The 18,813-nt window shown below is 51.2% G+C and overlaps 1 protein-coding gene across 2 annotated transcripts; it reads right to left on the reverse strand.

Annotated features, from left to right (window-relative positions):
* Positions 1-364: 364 nt before the first annotated feature.
* On the reverse strand, positions 365-14,421 carry CRYBB2 (crystallin beta B2). Of its 2 annotated transcripts, none has more exons than XM_043901510.1 (6): positions 13,422-14,421; positions 9,280-9,359; positions 6,422-6,540; positions 3,896-4,028; positions 2,474-2,616; positions 365-626 (listed from the first exon to the last, which is right to left on the reverse strand). In XM_043901510.1, exons 2-6 carry the CDS (start codon positions 9,331-9,333, stop codon positions 458-460), a joined length of 618 nt encoding a protein of 205 aa, XP_043757445.1. In that variant the 5' UTR covers positions 9,334-9,359; positions 13,422-14,421; the 3' UTR covers positions 365-457. The 2 variants fall into 2 exon arrangements, with proteins under 2 accessions (XP_043757445.1, XP_043757444.1); XM_043901509.1 differs by lacking the exon at positions 13,422-14,421 and adding an exon at positions 11,069-11,162.
* Between the last annotated feature and the right edge of the window lie 4,392 nt (positions 14,422-18,813).

Consider the following 18,813-nt stretch of genomic DNA (forward strand, 5'->3'; position numbering starts at 1 on the left):
AATTCTGTGGGAACGGCAGGCAGTGGGTACATTTTTAGGGTCTGGAGCAACCATCACATGCCTCTGAATGACTGCGCTTGGCAACCACACAAGGATGACTCAGAGGTCAGCCAAGCCAGTCACTCAGGGGGCAAAGCGGGTTGTAAGACAGATGAAGAAGCAGAGGCTCAGAGGCTGGACAATGTGCCGCAGGTCACAGAGCTAAGCAGCTGCAGAGCTGAGACGTCTCGGTGAGGTTGTCCCACCCCTCACCCAGTCACTTTCGGGTTCTCTCGTCATTCTGTGTCTGCCTTACACACACACACACGCATGCAAGCATGCAGCACCCTGGCTTCCACAGGCGATAAAAAGACGCTGCCTCGGATAAGTTGCAAGTCACACTTTATTCACTCTCCAGGATGTCTGGTGGGATGCTGGGCAGAGGCCAGGCCCCTGGGAAGGAGGCAAGGGAGGGGCACTAGCTGGAGGGGTGGAAGGCGCCCCGCTGGTGCCACTGCATGTCCCGAATGCGGCGCACGGACTGCACCTGGGGCTGGGGGGCCCCGAAGTCACCGCTGTCCTTGTAATCACCCTTCTCCAGCAGGTACTGCAGCCCACGGTAGCCGGGGTACTGGTAGCCGACCCACCTGCAGGGCCAGAGGTTGGGGGAGGGCACGGGGGGAGTCAGGAGACACAGAAGGAGAGAGAGACGAGGGGGTGGCTCAGCCACCAGGAAGGGTGGGCCTCCCACTCATCCCTCACTACCTGGATGCTGAGCAGAGCTCCACCACCCTTCCCAGGTCCAGCCTCTGCTTTCTTCCTCCCCTGGATGCGGAGCTCGCTACCTCCAGAAGCAACTATTTTTTTAAGTTTTTTTTTTTTAAATGGACCGTTTTTTAAGTCTTTATTCAATTTGTTATAATACTGCTTCTGTTTTATGTTTCTGTTTTTTGGCCCTGAGGCCTATGGTATCTTAGCTCCCTGATCAGAGGTCAAACCCACACCCCCAGCATTGGAAGACTAAGTCTCAATCACTGAACCACCAGGGAAATTCCCAGATGCAACTTTTAACGGCAGGCCTGACACCGGGATCAGAGGAAGCGGTGATCTCAAGCTCACTCAAGCTTAGAGTGAGACAGGCCTCTTGCCCAATCCCCAACAAGGCCAAAGAGCAGTAGCAGAGGTCCCAGGAGCCCTCTGTGATCCCTCCACCAGTTGAAGCCATCACCATTTAGGGGATCTCTCACTGGGCACCTGACGACTGTTACAGTCTTCTCCCCAGGAGGCATCACACAGGCCTGGCCCCCACGAACTTGCCCGGCCAGCCCCCGTGAACACCTCCAGCTCGCCTCTCACACTCATTCCAGCCACTGTATCTCTGCAGCCCGGACACTCTGTCCCTTGCAGAGCCCAGGGGACTCACCAGGCTCCTCCCACCACAGGACGTTTTCTCGTGCTATTCTGTCTGGAGCATCCTTCCTTCTCTTTACCTCTACAATTCCTACTTTCTTGAGATCTCAGCTCAAGAGCCCCTTCTTTAAGGAAGAAGCCTAGATTTGCATGGATTCCTAATTATGAACAGTTGCCTCCAAGCAGACCTTTAGCTACACAAGACCGAGGCCAGGTCTCTCTAACCTACCTTGAATTACTGATCACCTGTCATGGTGCCTGGCATATGACATCACTTGACAAACTGAACCAATGAATGAGTGACAGGGCACAGGAATGCAGAACTGTGCAGACTCTGAGAGTCTGACAAGCCCCAGAAAGCCAGTATGTATTGGTGAACTAGTGCTGCTGCCTGTGTGGAGGTGGGGGGGTGGGGGGAGTCTTGTTTGTAACACTTTCCAATCTCTGTGGTGTACATATGTAAGCAACCAACTCACATTAAATTCTGAAAAGTTAAGTCAGCTTTTGCAAGCTGGTACAAGATGGTATGCTCTAGCATACCACTGCCCAAAGTCCATCTTCAGATTCCCCATAGAATCCACATTTTTCACAATGAGAAATTCCCCAATGCTGGTGACCGAGGTTTATGTACTGAAGAAATTTAATTTGGTGGAGAATGACCCCTCCTATTTCCAACCTCAGGAATGCATGCAGAAAAAGGCCAGCATGGGCTGTACTTCCTGTCTCTCTCAGCTCTGTAAAGACCACTCAACTCATTCCAAGCCTTCTGATCTCCCCCCACCCCTCACCTCTGCCTTACCCTGCCCCGACCCAACATTTACTATCCTGCTCTTTGGAGCTGAGGTTAATGCCACGACTTCTCTCTTTCAAAGGCAAGGTGTTGCCCATAAGGCAGGTCAGGATGGAACCTCAGGGACTGAAAGCCACGTGCCTGCATCTGATGATTTCAACGCCCATTTTCCAGTGGGAAGGCTGAGGTTGGGAATGTATACGACGACCCCCAGGGCTCGGGGCAGAGCAGGGCTCAGCAGCTCAGAGTCCGGGCTCCCGGGGCAGGGAGAGCCAGGGCTGGGTGTGTACTCACGTGCCACTCTGCACCCGCACGGAAGACACCTTCTCCTGGTAGCCATGGGCGTGGAAGCTGGGCACGTCATCGTCTATCACCTCCATCTTCTTCCCCGTGAAGTTAGGGTTCTCATACAGGGTGATCTTGTGCTCCTGGCTGTCCTGTGGACGGGGAGTGGGAGTGTGGGTGAGGGCACCCGGGGTGCCCTGGAGTTGGGACCAGCACGCTCTGCCTGCAGCCATCTGCCCAAGACCCCTACTGCTTGAGTGTTGATGGCACTGGCCAGCGACAGTGGTCATCATACTGGGCTACCTTCACAAAACAGTCACTCCAGCTTCTACACTTTGGGGCGTACTTGGCTCTGAAATGGCACTTTTCCCTCCCACAGCCTCAACTCCCCTTTTTAAAAATAAATGGTAGCCATGATACATACATACACATAGGCTTATCATGCCTCTAGAAGACACAATATTTTGGCTTTCCTTCATCTCCACATATCTTCCCATTCTCCTGTTCCTCTGACATTCTTCTTCTCCGTCTAGCGTTCATTCTTTAAGCTACTCTTGGCTCGGACAGTAAAGAATCTGCCTGCAATGCAGGAGACCCAGGGTCGAGCCCTGGGTCAGGTTGATCCCCTAGAGAAGGGAATGGCTACCCACTCCAGTATGCTTGCCTGGAGAATTCCATGGACAGAGGAGCCTGGTGGGCTACAGTCCATGGGGGTCCCAAAGAGTCAGACATGAATGAGCGACCAACACTTTCACGCTATTTGGCAGATGAGAAAACTGAGACTCAGAGAAAGTGACTTGGCCAAGGTCACACACACAGCCAGGAGGACTAGAGTCAACAAAGGAACTCAGGTCTATAGAATGCTAAATCCAATGTTGTTTGATTTTGCATCAAGCTCCGGGGGGAAGCAGGCTGGGCTGGGGAGGTTTGGGAGCATAACTGAGCATTAGTGGTCGCTTTGCCCTTGCAGACCACACACCAGTAAGAATCAGGATCCGAGAAGCTCTGAAAGGTCACAGGGGCATGAGCTATGAACAAGAACAAGCTGCCTTCTCCTCCACCCCAAAACCCAGAATTTCTCTGAGTATTTATAGCAGCAATCGTTAGGGAGCAATTGCTCTGTGACAGGAGTTGCATAGAACTGAATTGCGCCATCCACATAGACTAGAATGTGAACGGTGCCCCTGGAGCATTCTGAATGAAACCTGAAGTCCCTGAAGCTGTGCACTGCGGCCACACTCAGGCTACGCCATAGACACTAATATCCCCATTTTGCAGATGCGGAAACTGAGGCTTAGGGAGGTGAAGTAACTTATGCAGGGTCACATGGCCGGGGGCATGATGCCAGAAGCGAAGGCTCCTTCCTAGTCCCTAGACCTCTGGCTCTAAGCGGGGCAAAGAGAGGAAGACGACGAGGGACGGGGGGCTCACCACTTTGATGGGCCTCAGGGAGCTGAGCGAGTCCGTCCTCCGACTGCTGGTCCACGAGTCCCAGCGGGGGTACTCACCCTTCTCAAACACGAACTGCTCCCCTTTGCAGTTGGCCTGCTCGTAGCCCACCCAGCTGCAGTGGAGACACAGAGAGACAGCAGGTCAGGCTCCCTCCGGGCTTCCTCTGGTGGGACCCTGGCTCCTCCCTCAGGCCCCAGAGTTCACAGTGGCCCAGCTCGTCACAATGAGTAGCAGCCTCATCTAAACCGAAGCACAGCGAATCAACAGGCAGTGTCAGCTCAGTTATCCAAAACCCAGCACCGTGCTGGCTCCAGTCATCTGGAACACAATCAAGAAATATAAAGGAAGCCTAAAAGACGACCTAGCAACAAGCACAGATGTACAGAACCCATGTCCTGGGGCCAGTGGTATACTGGTGAATTAACAAGGAGCTCTCAAAAAGAAAACAAATCCAGCTTGCCAGTTTCCATGGTGTAAATACTCCCACCATACGTGGCTGATTTCACGCCCTCCACCTGATGTCAGCGCACACGGAGCTGGGAAGAAATGTGCCCAGTTGGCTTTCACCACTGAGGACTGACTCCAGAACATCATTGCTTCTAAAGCTCACACACCTTGTTCATACCAATCCATTCTCTCTGTTTCCTCTTTTGTTTCTGATGGTGGTCTCTGGACTCATTTTGTACAGACAGAACACCAACAGTCTTAGATCCACAGTAGGAGAGAAATAGTACCTTAAAGGGAAGGATTGCCTTCCAACGGGGCGTGGCTAATAGAGGAAAGGGGACAGTCAGAAAAAGGCGGCACGATTTCATGATGCCTGGTGTTCTGGGGCGCTTCATCGCAAAGGCTAACAATCCAGCCTGGCACAGTAACAGCCATTCAGAACAATGATCTAAGTCCTTAAGGGAAGGGAGATAGTGTTTCTTGCTGCTTTTAGAAGAAGAGAATGCCTGCCCTCTTGATCTGGCAATTCTGCTTTAGGTCACGTGTCCTTAGAAAACGCCTGTTGAGAGGCTGCAGACATAAGGGTAAGGCTGTTCATCATGGCGTTGTTTATAACATCAAATAATAGAAACAACTTACACAGCCAATCGGCAGGACCTGGTTGAGGAAACTGGGTAATATTCTGTGATGTAATATTAAAAAGGCATGAAAAATCATGAGCTAGGACACAGGGTCTCAAGCCTAACTGGGCAGAAACATCACCAGGCGGGTTTGTGAAATGTAGATTCCTGGGCTCCAGACCCCAAGAGTCTGATTCAATGGGGCAGGGAGGGGGGCCCAAGAACATGCACGTCAAAGCCTCCCCCTTCTGAGACTCTGATGCAGATTTATCTCCAAACAGCTCTTTCAAAAACATTGACATAAAATGCTCCTTAATGACACAGAGAGAATTTGAGGTATCTTGCAAAGTCTTCAAAATGAGTTACAAAAGAGTTTGTAAAGCATGATCTGACTTCTGATTAAATCTATTTCTAATATATATTTGGTGAAATACATACAGAGAAAAATCTAAGTATATACAGACAAAAATCAAAATCTTCGTGGTTACTTCTGAGTAGTAAGACTAGAGTCATATGGGTTTTTTGTTTTTTTTTGCACTAAACCATTTCTCCTTAATGTTAAACAATGAACAATATAAACATCAGATAATTTTTAAAAAAGAAAGCAGAGAAGTGTAAAGTCTATTTGAGAAATTCTCCCATCCAAATACTAAAAAAAGAAAATCAGATGTGGTTCTTCAATGGTCAAAACCTTAGCTGTCCAGGAAGACATGGTCCTAAGCACACTGGTGTCCTGAGTGCATCAGGTTAGCGGGGCTGGGTGGGGCCATTCCTTTGGTTGTGTTGTCCATCAGCAGACTCTGATTCAAGTAGGGTCATCACTCTCTGCACAATGCCCTGTGAACCTTGAGGTATGGGGCAGGTCACCCAGGACCCACACCAGACTCACTGACCCGTTGGTTGGGTGTCACTGGTGGCCACCTCTGATTCCGGAGGCTCTTGCAAAGAAGGAACCACTGGGGAACCACAAAGACAGGACCCTGAAGGTTGTGCTGGGACATCCAGCTTCAGACCTCCCAGCAGAGTGAGGACACTCCCAGAGTCAGAGACTGGCAGCTCTGCCAAAGTCCTTGGGAGTCACCGTGGCCATCTCCCTGCCTCAAGGAAGTGGCTGACCCAGATGTCAGGCTTTTCACATGGGCTCCATCCCATCATCCCCAGGAGGACACGGTTAGCCTCGTCCTACAGAGGAGGAATCTGCGGCCCAGAGAGGGAAGCTCCTGGTCCAACAAAACAGAAGTGGTGAAACCAGGATTTGAAACCTAGCTCTATCTGACTTTAAAACACAAGCTCTCTCCGAAGGCTGCCAAGACCCCAAATTCTGGTCCCCCGATTGCACAGTCTAGAAGCTCAGGACAGATCCCTCCAGCTTCACAGTACAGCCGCCTCACCTGTCAGCCCGTGACCGAGTGAGGCCCTCCCCCACCCAGGTACATACGGTCCAGCCTGCACCAGGACAGAGGCTGCCTTCTCCACGCCAGTCTCCTTCAGGTTGGGGCAGGGCCCGTTGAGCTCATGTGAGTGGCCCTGGAAGTTCTCCTGCTCAAAGATGATGATCTGCAACAGGAGGAGAGAGTCAGACCCTCATCATGACTGGGAAGAGAAGAACAGGGCAGAGGGGTGGGGAGAGGACTCAGAGAGCCTCGAAGGATGCTGAAGGGTTCCATGCTTGGAAATCACCAATCAAACATAAAGTCTGATAGTCCCAGCTCCAATGACCAGCTGTGAGACCCTGAGGCAGCATTTCACCTCTCTGAACCTCAATTTCCCCATCTGTAAAATGGGAAATAAAGACAGAACCTACCTCATGGGGTTGTTGGAAGGATTCAGAGGAGCATAGTGGTGAGTATACCATATTTGCTCTGCATGTGGGAGGCACAGTCATATTAATTAAGGGACATGGGTGAGTGGCAGAGCTGAACTTGCAGCCCAGGCCTGTCTGATGCTGTCTCCGTTAGAGCACTGTTCTGGTACCACTGGTCTGTGGACCAGAGTAGGAATAGCACAATGCTAGGTAAGCCATGCTGCTCAAGCTTCTCCGGCCCTTGTCAATACCAGCCTGCACCCACACTCCACCCACAAAACCACACACACCCGTGCTCTTCTCTTAAGCCCCCATTGGTTCCACAGGCTTTCTTCCCTCTCGGGATACCTCTTAAGAAGACTTCACCCCGCTTGCCTCATCTGGTCCTCATCAGCCCAGGGACGGGCTGGCAGAATCCCCACCAGGAAAAATGAAGCTCAGCAAAATCAAAGGACTGCCTGCAGCTTCATAGCCAGTGCTAACTGGGAAGCAGGTGGGGACAGGGGGCAGCTGTCACCTTTCATGATTGCAAAGAGAACTCAGGGTCAGATGCACTTCCCCTGGGAGCTGCCTCTGGCTGAAGAGCTGGGCTCAGGGCAGCTGGCTCCCAGGAAGGGCAGCTGGAGAATCTACATGCTCAGCACTTGCTGGGTCAACATGCCCCTCTCTCCCAGGCCAGGGATTAGCCACACAAAGCAGATAAAGCCAGGGGAGGGAGGCCCAGTAGGGCTCAGATTCCATGGGCTCAATTCAGGCTTGATGCTCACTGACTCGACCATGGATAGGTCAGGAGATCTGAGCTCCAGTATCTCCTCTTCTGCATCCAGCTGGGCAACCTGAGAAAGCCACACGATCGCTCTGAGCCTCAGCTGCCCTGACTGTGAAATGGGGAATCATGCCAACTTTGCAGGGTTACTGAGAAGAATCCAGAACATGAGAGTCGAGGACTAGTGTGTTATGACCACCCTGGCCTGGGAGACAAGGGTTGCAGGCTAAGGAAGGTGAAGAAGGACAGCCTCCCCATGGATCTGAAAGGTCTCAGACAGCCCAGGAGCTCAGTATTATTATTATTGTTGCTATTTATCCACAGATGGATGCTAAAATTTTATGTATTACCTAATCCTTTCAACTTGCACTGTCCAATTCAGCAACCACTAGATGTATACTGAACATATGCAACTAATCTGAATTAAAATGTGCTGTAAGTTTCAAATACACATCAAATGTTGAAGATTTAGTATGAAAAAAAGAATGTAACATAGTCCTCTAACAATTTTTCTACTGACTATACATTAGGATATATTGGGTTTAATAAAATATACAAAAGCTAATTTCCCTTGTTTCTTCTTACTTTGTTAACATGGCTACTTGTTGTTTAGTCACGAAGTTGTGTCCGACTCTTTTGCGACCCCATGGACTGCAGCCTGCCAGGCTCCTCTGTCAGTGGGATTCTCTAGGCAAGAACACTGGAGTGGGTTGCCATTCCCTTCTCCAGGGGATCTTCCCAACCCAGGGATCGAACTTGAGCCTCCATCATTGGCTGGCAGATTCTTTACCACTGAGCCACCTGGGAAGTCCAACATGGCTACCAGGAAGCATCAAACGCCGTCAGCGGCTCCCATTTGAAACTGACCGGCTGGTGGCTCCAAGCCACGTCCCACTGGCCTTCTTGCTGCTCAAGCTCACCCAGCTCACTCCGACTCCTGGCCCTCTGCACTCACCATGCTCTCCGCCTGAACACTCCCCACCCCACGCCCCGATTTTCAGTGCTCCCCACCCTGACCGGGGCTTCTGCTCCATGTCACCTCCTCTGAGGGGTCCTCCCTGACCTTAGCTAATATGTTCCCTGTTCACCCTGACTCTGAAGGACCCTACTCTTTCTGTTTCTTCCTAATACTTCTCATTCCTTGAAATTATGTATTTACTAGTTTATTTATGTATCTGTCTTCCAGAAAGTAAGCCCCTTTGGGGGCAGAATGGAGCAAGCTGGGTCCCAAGTCAGACAAAAAGCAGTTCTAGGATGGAATCCAAGCCTGGAGCCCCCGAAGCAGAGGGGGCTGAGCCTGTTTCTTTGCCTTTTCACAGATATCTTAGGCACTGAGTCCAACTCTCCCCATTTTTAGGAGGAACCTGAGGCTAAGAGAGGTGAAGTGACTGGTCCAGGTCACACAGCAGGTGTGAAGCCCACCCCACCACCCATTCACAAACCCCCTCTTAGACTGGGCTGAGGGTTCACCCCAGCTTTGGGGACCCCTCTTGGGCAATGGGGTTCAGGGTAAGGCAGAGAAAATTGAGTCTCCAGAGTCAGAAATATGCTGGCTGTGGGCTGGGAAGGAGCCTTCTAGCACCCTCCTCCACTGTGCAAGTTGGGGAGACTACGGCCCAGAGAGAGGGACCCCAGAAAAGAAGCCACAAATCCCAATTTATAGAAGGAAAACTGAGTCTTAGAGAGACTCTGCACTTGCCACCCCATCCCCTGACGTGGTACCCACCTTGGGGTTGAGGGGCTGCGGCTTGCCCGCTTGGGTCTGGTGGTCTGAGGCCATGGTGGGCTGTCCCGTGCAGGAGTGACCTGGAAGGCATGGGGGAAGCAGCAGTGAGGACCCCTCCAGGCCCTCGGCTCCCTCACTGGGGGGCCTGAGCCACATCATTCCAGCCCCACCTCCTATTCTGTGTCTCCCTGCCTGGTTTCAGGTTCTCCTAGGGCAGTGGGGACGGCTAGCGTCTGCCTGAATGTTCGTCACTAGCTTTGCTTCTTTGCATCCAGGCCGGCTCCAAGAGGGGACAAAGAAATGAGGTGTACTAAAAAATAAAGTGAGAAACTAGAACATGACTGGGGGCCCACGTGGCCCCAGACAATTGATGCTACTATACCTCAATTTCTTATACATCAATCAATATTATGCAGAAATTTCTTGATTAAAAGAAAACAGCATAAGCAGAGGAAACTCACGCCCCGGCCATGCTTGGCCAGGGTGTAGTTCCCAATCTGCAGTCTCACAAAGTTCCCCGGACCCCCTGCCCCCGCCCCAACATCCTCCTTGACTGCCTCCCCACCACCCGGACCCCAGAACGCTCCTCTCCCCTACTGGTCTTATCCGCCCCCCACGATTAGTACATACATCTATTATGGAGCTCAGGAAGCAAAGACATGAGTATAACACAACTTCAGACACTGATCAGCAGCAGGACAGCTTCTTAATGATCGAGAACGTCAGAAAAGTATGGACAACGGTCAAGTGTCTCCTCCCTTCCCACAGAAGGGGCAGAGAACCCAGCCTGCGTCTTCCCAGTGTGGAGGGGAACCTGTCTCCTTCTCCAGAGGTAACATCTAGCTTCCAGAAGCTCCTTCCACACCACAGGCCAGGCCAGGATGTTCCCCCAAAAGAGAACATTCAACTAAACAGCTTGGGAGCTAGACCTGCCCTTCTCCCCTAGGAAAGCAGCCCTCTGGGTCTGTCCCTGTGCCCAAGGCCCCACATTACTGCCCTCCACCATTGGCGTCCTCAGACTGAAGGCTAAGCTCAGTTGGTTCAGCTCAGGTGCTGCCTCTGCCGCTTACCAGCTTCAACCCCTGACAAGGGTGTCCCCTCTGTGCCTCAGTTTCCTGCTCTGTAAAGTGGGGACAGGATGGCACCTGGTCACGTCTACAGACAGGTTGTGACGATCCAAGTATAGAACACAGAAAACCACTTGAGAGTTCCTGGAACCCACTCAGTGCTCAGCACACAGCAGCGATTATGGCTTCACTAGGGTCCTTTCCACCCAGCTTTAGTCACCTGTGGCTGGGAGCTTCCCTGAGACGGGCGGCCGCTTCCTATCTGTCCCAAGGCAGGACACAGAGCAGGTGTCCCGCGCAGGTTTGTGGGTGTGGAGAGAACTGACTCACCGCCCTAGAAGTGAAGCTGAACCTTCCATGGATTTATTCCTTCCACTCACAAACCCTCAGTCATATTCTTCTCCGCTGGCAAAACGAAGATGCTGACGGACCGTTTAGTATCAGTAAAGAGCATCGTCAAAGTACACGCTCCATGCCAGGCATCACGCTGGACCACTCACCTACATTGTCTCTGAGCCCCACGGCAAAGGAGGTTTTAGGACCCCGGCCCCTCTCCCCATTTCACAGAAAAGAAAACTGAGGCTCAGCGCCTTGAGGTCTTGGCCCCAAAGTCACCTGGTCAGAAAGCAGTAGCCTCTGGATTCGAACCCAGGTCTCCCACCCTTTCCATCAGGGAGCAGGATGAGAGCAAAAGGCAAGACAAGCAAGACAGCCATTCTTACCAGTGACACCAGTCCCTGAGAGTGCCCGTGGAGCCTTCCAGCGGGAGGTGACATTTATACCTTCCCCAAAAGTGCCCGTGCCAAGATGGGTGACCGCTGCGTCCCCGTGGACAGTGAGGGGAGAATGCAGGATTAAGCCCACACCAAAGGCCGGGTCAGCAAATGCCCACAGACATTGTGTCTCTGCACAATAATGTCATTAGCTTTCAGATTCGGCCGCGCCAGGGTGGTCAGGCGGTCGAGCAAGAAGATGCCTGCTTTGCAAGCATCAGCCATCCAGCTGCCAGGCCCAGGGGCATGCTGGGTTCACTGGTGTGGTCCGTTGAGCCCTGGGGGAGGCAGACAGATGCAAATCTCAGTGACCCTGGTAGGAAAAAAAAAACAAAACAAAAAACCAAGGACAGGAAGGTGGTTTGGCAGGGTCCAGCACCCATCCATCCATCCATTCAACAAATATTTATTAGGCATGGATTTGGTGCCAAGCTCTGTCTGAGGGAGCAGTGTCAGGGAGGGGACCTATCCGGGCCTGGACCATCCGGAAAGGCTCCAGGGAAGAGTCAAAGTCCTCAGAGATGGTGAGAAATGAGCCTGGGAAGCCGAGTTAGGAGGACAGTTCTAAGCAGAAGGGGACCAGGCACAACGCACTGTCGTGGTATTTCAAGAAGACCTGCAAACAGGTTAATGCATCTCCAGGGTGGCCTACGATGGGGAGGGCCTGGGCTGGGCAACTGGGATGATCAGAGGGCTGGCCAAGCCAGACCGAGAAGAGGGAATGTCACCCTGAGGCCCGTGACTCTCCCAGCACCCACTGTTCCTCAGTGGGGTGCCCTCAGGATCCTCACCCCCCGGGGTTTAAAGAAGGCTCTCGATCCCCCCTGCCAGCCCCATCACTGCCCCGTGGGCACTTGGCCTTAACTGGCATGCACACCCTCTTTGTAGACTGTCTGTGTCCTGACCGAATCCAAGGTCAGGCAGGAGAGAGGGGACCCCAGTGGGGCGTGGAGATTGGGTTGGAGTGAGGGGACTTGCTCTCCCCAACTTCCATACCCCCAGCTGTGCTGTCTCTCTCTGTAGCACTCCTCACCACCTGACGTCATGTTGCTCATTTATCTGCTGTCTTTACAATCAGCAGATAAACGTCATGAGGGCAAGGCCGTGGTCTGCCAGGTTTACCACCTATTGGACTGCACCCCAAAGTCTGTGAGCCTTGTCATCACTCGATCTTCAGGCCAAAGAAGGAGTCAGAGACAGTGGCAGAGACGTCAGTGATTCACTGGACAGGCGATCTCACACAACCCATCCTGAGGCCATGTGAGTCCAACAGGGAGCAGGACACAGCAGGAATCTCCAGCTACTCAGAGAAGGAGGAGGCTGGCCTTTGTGGAGGGAAGTGACGTAGGTGGGCTCACCAGTTACTAGGGACCAGTGAAGCCCTGTAATTGAAGAGGATTGGGTGGTCATGTGAGTAAAGCAGGGGCTGGCCAAGCAGGAGATGGACAGGAAGCAAGAGAACAGCCATCTTGAGTGGCCTCACCATACAAGTCTCCCCTACATCCTCCGTACGGCCCTTACAATGCTGATCTGCTCCTCTTCCCTGATATCCCTGGGGTCAGGTGAAGGGCACCGCAATCAAACAGCACAAATGCAATCCAGACACCAGCAGCTAGGAAGCATCACCAGTAATCCAGGTGCTCATTGGGTCAATTTTTCTTTGAAGTCCAGCAGACAGCCACAACAGCATCTCGCTATGGACCCAGCAGTGAGGCCAGCATTGTCGCCCAGTCTGTGAACAGATTCCCTCCACTCAGACCAAGGAAGAAATGTAAGATGTTCAACAGGTACAACACAGGGAAGATCAGGGCCATGAAGCGACATACAGCGACAAGCAGCTGCAGCGCTGAGATAACCTCACCTGCCTGTGTGTCCGTCCTGCCTGCAGGACCGAACTGCCTGTGCACCCTCGGTCCCCACAGCCAGCGCTGAATACTGGTTTAACAACGCACCACAGTAGTTGTTTAGTCGCTCAGTTGTGTCCAACTCTTTTGCAGCCCCATGGACTGGAGCCCGCCAGGCTCCTCTGTCCGTGGGAATTCCCAGGCAGGAATACCGGGCTGGGTTGCCATTTCCTTTTCCAGGGGATCTTCCCAACCCAGGGATCGAACTTGCAACTCTGGCATTGGTAGGCTGGTTCTTTACCACTGAGACACCAGGGAAGCTGGTTTTCTCCAGTAGGCGCCCAGGTTAATTACTGTCGCAGCCTTAGGTGGGGCCAGGGAGAGGAAAAGTGAAATCTGTAAACCCCTTTCTAATCCTATTCCTCAGGAGGCAACAAAGACAAACCAGAGGGACTTACCTGCCAGTCTCAGGCTCAACAGGGGGCAGATCCCATTTGAAGGGCAAAAGGTCGTTCTTGGTTGGCAACGATCCTTTGGTATTGACAGTTGAGCTCAGATGATGTTGACTACAGTTCTGGGTTAACACGGCGTGGGTGCTGGGACGATGATCATGGGATGCTCAGTGATAGCTCACAGGGCTCAAGTCAGCCTCCTGGTCCACGTGCTGAGAGCAAATTCCCCTCTCAATGTTTAAGTGCTCTTTTAAACAGCCTGGCAGTGACAGAGTTTGTAAAGCAGGTGGAAAAGCCAGTGTTTGGTATTTTTAATGGCCCATTCCTGGACTTCATGGGCCTTAGTAGCAATCCATGTCCAAGGGGGTCCCGTAGGTCACACACGGCTGTTCTAGACCCAGAACAGTGGTTGTGGTGCTCGAAGACTCTGGTTACATCTTGTAACGTCTCACACCTGTTGTAACGCATTGTAGCCAGCATGTAGCCGTGGTCCCGGCCCCCTACATTGCTGCTCTGCCCACTCCTGTGGCCCGACTGAGGCCGGTGTTTGGGGTATGGGGTTGTCTTACCCGACCAGGTAACCCCCAAGTATGTGACATACTTGGTCCTCGCCTTTCGCCTGCATTCAGCCAACCCCGGGCAGTCAGAGGAGCCCCGAGCGCGGAGCTGCCACCTTTAAACTGGAATGAGACTCTGAATTGAACAGGACACTCAATCTCACGGAAGAGAAAGATGCCTCTCGTGGCAGCCAGCTACGCAGGGCCCCTCGTGCTAGTGGACGCCACCTCAGGTCACCCCCACAACTTTCCGGCCCCGTCCTCACTTCCCGATGCCTACGCACTCATGAGTTTCCTCAGCCTCTTACGGCCAACTGTGAGTGAGCCTTGAAGTTGCCCAGCCTTAAACCTGGAGACAGAGAGACGTCAATGGTTATGCGACAGGGGACCTCACACGTCAAGAGAAAAGTGTCCTGAGGCAACAACACCACTTCATTCAGCAAGGGGCCAGCGCAACATGGCGGCGCTCTTCACCACTGGGGGGGGGGGGGGGGGAGAGAGAGGAGAGAGGCTGCCCTTGATTGGAGGAACCAATGTCACGTGGGTTCATTGGTTACCAGGGAAACCAGCCTCTTGGGCACGCCCCTCACGACCCGTCAGGTTAATAATCATCCAGGTGTTTCCGTTTAATAAACTAGCCCCTGGAGCCCTTCTGCCGTCAGGATTAGAACCATCCCTGGCTGGGGCAGAGGGCAGGCACCGACATGGTCTCGTGCATAGGTGCAGCTGAAGCGGGGGCTGGTGGAGCAAGGGAGGCGGCGTACAGAGAACAAGAGAACAGCCATCTTGCCTTGTTTTTTTAAGACTCTTGTTGTGGGCCATTTTTAAAATCTTTATTGAATTTGTTGCACTATTGCTTCTGTTTTGTTTTGATTTTTTGGCGGTGAGGCCTGTAGGATCTTAGCTCCCCAACCAGGGATTGAACTTGCACCCCCCCTGCATTGGCAGGCAAAGCCGTAAGCACTGGACTGCCAGAGAAGTCCCAAGAGAACCGCCACCTTGAATGGCCTGACCACACACCGTCATATTCCCAAAGCCCAGTGCCTGACACATAGTAGAGACTTGTTTTGACTTCCTGGACTACCAAAGCCAAGGGCCTGAAACTAGCGGCTTGAAATAACAGAATTTGGGGATGTAAAATGGTGCAGCCTCTGTGAAAACAGTACTGCATTTCCTGAAAAAATTAAGCATAGGGTTCCGTGCGTGTGTGCATGCTAAGCTGTTTCAGTCATGTCCAACTCTTTGCGATCCTATGTGCTGTAGCCCACCAGGCTCCTCTGTACATGGGGTTCTCCAGGCAAGAATACTGGAGTGGATTGCCATGCCTTCCTCAGGATTCCCATGTGATCCAGCAGTTCTACTTCTGGGAATATACCCATGAGAAGTAAAGCAGGGATGCCAGCTGGTATTTGTATAATGCACCCATGTTCATGCAGCATCACTCACAAAGGCGAAAAGGTGGAAACAGCCCAAATGCTCACTGGCAGTTGAATGGATCAACAAAATGAATTCTAGCCTTACAATAGAATGTCATTCAGCCTTGAAAAGGAATGAGATTCTGACACAGCCTACAACCTAGATGAAACTTGAAGACATTATGCTAACTGACAGAAGCCAGGTACAAATACAGTGTGGTTCCACTCAGATGAGATTATTAGTGCAGTTAAATTTAAAGACTGAAAGTAGGATCGTGGTTGCCAGGGTCTGGAGGCAGGGGGAACTGGGGAATTATGGTTTTATAAGTGCAGAGTTTCAGTTCTGCCAGATGAAAAACACTTCTGGAGATGGATGGTAATGATGATCGCAAGAGAGTGTGAATGTATTTAATGCCACTAAACCAAATACTTAAAAGTGGCTAAAATGGTAAATTTAATGTTATGAATATTTTATCACAATAAAAATAATGTTACATAAAGACTTCCAGAGATGTATTGCCTCATAGTTCTGGAAGCTGAAAGTCTGAAATCACCTTCTTTTTCTTTTAAGATTTTTAAAATTGAAGTATGGTTGATTTACAAGGTTGTGTTACACATGTTATATATTTTCTTTTTTAAAATATTCTTTTCCATTATGGTTAACACAGGACATGGATTACAGTTCTGTGTGCTAACAGCAGGACCTTGTTGTGTATCCGTTATATACATAAAAGCATACATCTGCTAACGCCGACCCCCTACTCCAGCCCTCCCTCAACCCCCGCCCCCTCAGCCACTACAAGTCTGATTTCTATGTCCATGAGTCTGTTTTGTAGACAGATTCATTTGTGTCATATCTTAGAGTCCACATGTATGTGATAGCATATAGTATTTGTCTTTCTTCTTTTTGAAGAACTCCAGTTAGTTCTAGTTGCACTCAAGTTGCTGCAAATAGCATTATCTCATCCTTTTTTATGGCTAAGTAGCATTCCATTGCATATATGTACCTCATCTTCTTTATCCATTCATCTGTCGATGGACATTTAGGTTGGTTCCATGCCTTGACTATTCATAATGCTACTGTGAACACTGCAGTATCTTTTTGAATTACAGTATCTTTTTGTCTGGGTATATGCCCAGGAGTGGGATTGCTGGATCATATGACAACTCTATTTTTAGTTAAAATCACCTTTTTGTTGCTACAAAGAGGAGAAGACCTGGTATCCCCAAACACAGTTTGATCCTTAGACATAAAAGGAACCAAAGCCAGAAGGAGCCTCAGAGGCCACCTACATCAAGAGAACTCGTCCCCTCTTTCAGCACCAACACTCCCTTCTCATGACAATTATTTTGTGACAGTCCATTCATCTCTCTAAATAAAATTGAAACTATAACTCAAGTATGTGCATAATGTTCAGAATGAATTAATAATAAGATGTCCTAGCTATAAAGGAATAAATAAAAGGAAACATAATAATATGTATTTCAATAGAAATAGATTTGGACAGTTATACAAGAATGATATAAACAAAGAGTTAGGTATTTGTGCTGCTTACAATGGACAAGTTTGGATTGGAAGGTAATAGTAAACTGAATGTGTGTTTGACAATTTCATATGCCCAGGAAGAATCTTTTTGAACATAATACAGCCAGACATGCGAATTGACCCAGTGGTGATTTATTGGTGATGCAAACACTGCAGGCAACATCACCTCGGGGTGCCGTGATTTTTCCAAAATGGGGAGGAATGCTTGGTCAAGTTCCCACTGGGGTATTTACACAGCAGTTCCTGTTAGCTGTTGGATGAGGGCTGCTTCTAGTAGGTGTTAATTCCCCAGAATTCCAGCTGCCCCTGGGCACACAGGCATGCAGAGGCTGGCAGCTGGAAGTAGTCCTCACACACCACCACTGCAAGTTCTAAGGGGTATGGAGATTCACATACCATCCAGGGGGAGATAAATGACATCCAGGGTAAAAACTGGGGAGCAGGGGGCAGCTGGCAGCAGGAAGTGGCAGGAGGACCCCTAGAGAACCTGGCATGGGGAGTGCATTCGTCGAGGCTGGCTCCTGGTGGGCCTGTGGAGGAAGGATGCCCGCAAAGTCTGCTGCCCAGCGCTCAGGAATCCTTGGGCTTCAGCCCAGTCCTGTCTCCTGAGTCCTGCTCCTCCCCAGGTCCCGTTCTCCCCATGAAGTCTTGCCACTATTTGGATTCCCCGTGCTTGGCCATGGAGCCTAGTTCCGTTATTCTCTCGCTTGCACTGGCATCCTTAGGATGAACCCCCATCACTGCATCACCGAGACGTCTCTCTGGATCGTACAACCGCAGAGCCCATCTCTAGGCTCATCATTTTTACAGATACGAAGGAGGAGGGTGAATACTTTTGGAGCCCACACTTTATCTACTGTTCTCATCCCTCTCTGCAAATTAAACTTATGCACGTACTCAAAGCAACCTAGATAAATAGTGTTATTAACTGCACATTACAGACGAGGTGATGGAGGCACAGAGAGGTTAAGTGACTTGCCCACAGGCACACAGTAGATGATGGAGCCTCAGAAGGAACTAAGTGATGTGGATCAAAGGCCCATCTGGGTCACCGTGCCTCTAACCAGTAGTCTACAAGGCCTCTCAATTAAGCAAAATTGTTTCCTGGTTCTGAATCTTGACCTTTAGTCACTGAGGGATGCTCTTGTTTCACTGTCCTGTTCAGGCCCTGCCCCTGCACCGACTGGAATTTGAGTCTAGGTTGGAACGAAGGGCAGCCTTTAAGGGGTATGCAGCCTGGGGTCAGATCCCAGCACACAGCTCGCAGCACTGTGTGACCTCGGCCCTTGGCTGTCCCTGTCTGTGCTTCCCGGGCCTTTCAGAGGATTGAACCAAAGTAAAAAGCCTGTTTGAGGGGGCTTCCCTGGTGGCTTGGTGGTGAAGAATCAGCCTGCCAATGCAGAAGACCTGGGTTCAATCCCTGGTTCGGGAAGATCCCCCATGCCGTGGAACGGCTAAGCCCATGTGCCACAACGCCTGAGCCCACACGCCACTACTGCTGACGCCCGAGCGCCCGGAAGCCTGTGCTCCGCAACACGGGGGGCCAGCACAGCGAGGGGCCTCACGCTGCAGCCCGAGGGCAGCCCCCACCCTCGACAACCACAGCAGCGAGGACCCAGCACAGCCACAAATAAAGAAGAACAATTTATTTTATTTATGCCTTTTGAAAAAAATAATTTGAGGTGACTTCTTTGCTGTGCGTATTTTTTCAACAGGCAGGCTGAAGGAACTGAAAAATCACCCTATTTTCCATGTCTTCCTGGGGTCCCATGGGCCTCCCCCACACCAGCTGCCTCGGCCACGGGGAGGCTGAGGGTGGCTGGGAGGGGCCCTGGGTGTCACAGGGGAGCAAAGTCGGGGTGACTTTTGGAGGTGGGAGG

The sequence above is a fragment of the Cervus elaphus genome, chromosome 5, assembly GCF_910594005.1.
Source record: "Cervus elaphus chromosome 5, mCerEla1.1, whole genome shotgun sequence".
Lineage (NCBI taxonomy): Eukaryota > Metazoa > Chordata > Mammalia > Artiodactyla > Cervidae > Cervus > Cervus elaphus.

Excerpts from the sequence above, each read along its gene's own strand:
- CRYBB2 (XM_043901510.1), bottom strand. The coding sequence starts at position 9,333 with ATGGCCTCAGACCACCAGACCCAAGCGGGCAAGCCGCAGCCCCTCAAC. Across the intron at positions 4,029-6,421 it reads GTCCTGGTGCAGGCTGGACC|CTGGGTGGGCTACGAGCAGG; the intron begins GTATGTACCTGG and ends TCTCCACTGCAG. Across the intron at positions 2,617-3,895 it reads CCCTGAGGCCCATCAAAGTG|GACAGCCAGGAGCACAAGAT; the intron begins GTGAGCCCCCCG and ends CCCCGTCCACAG.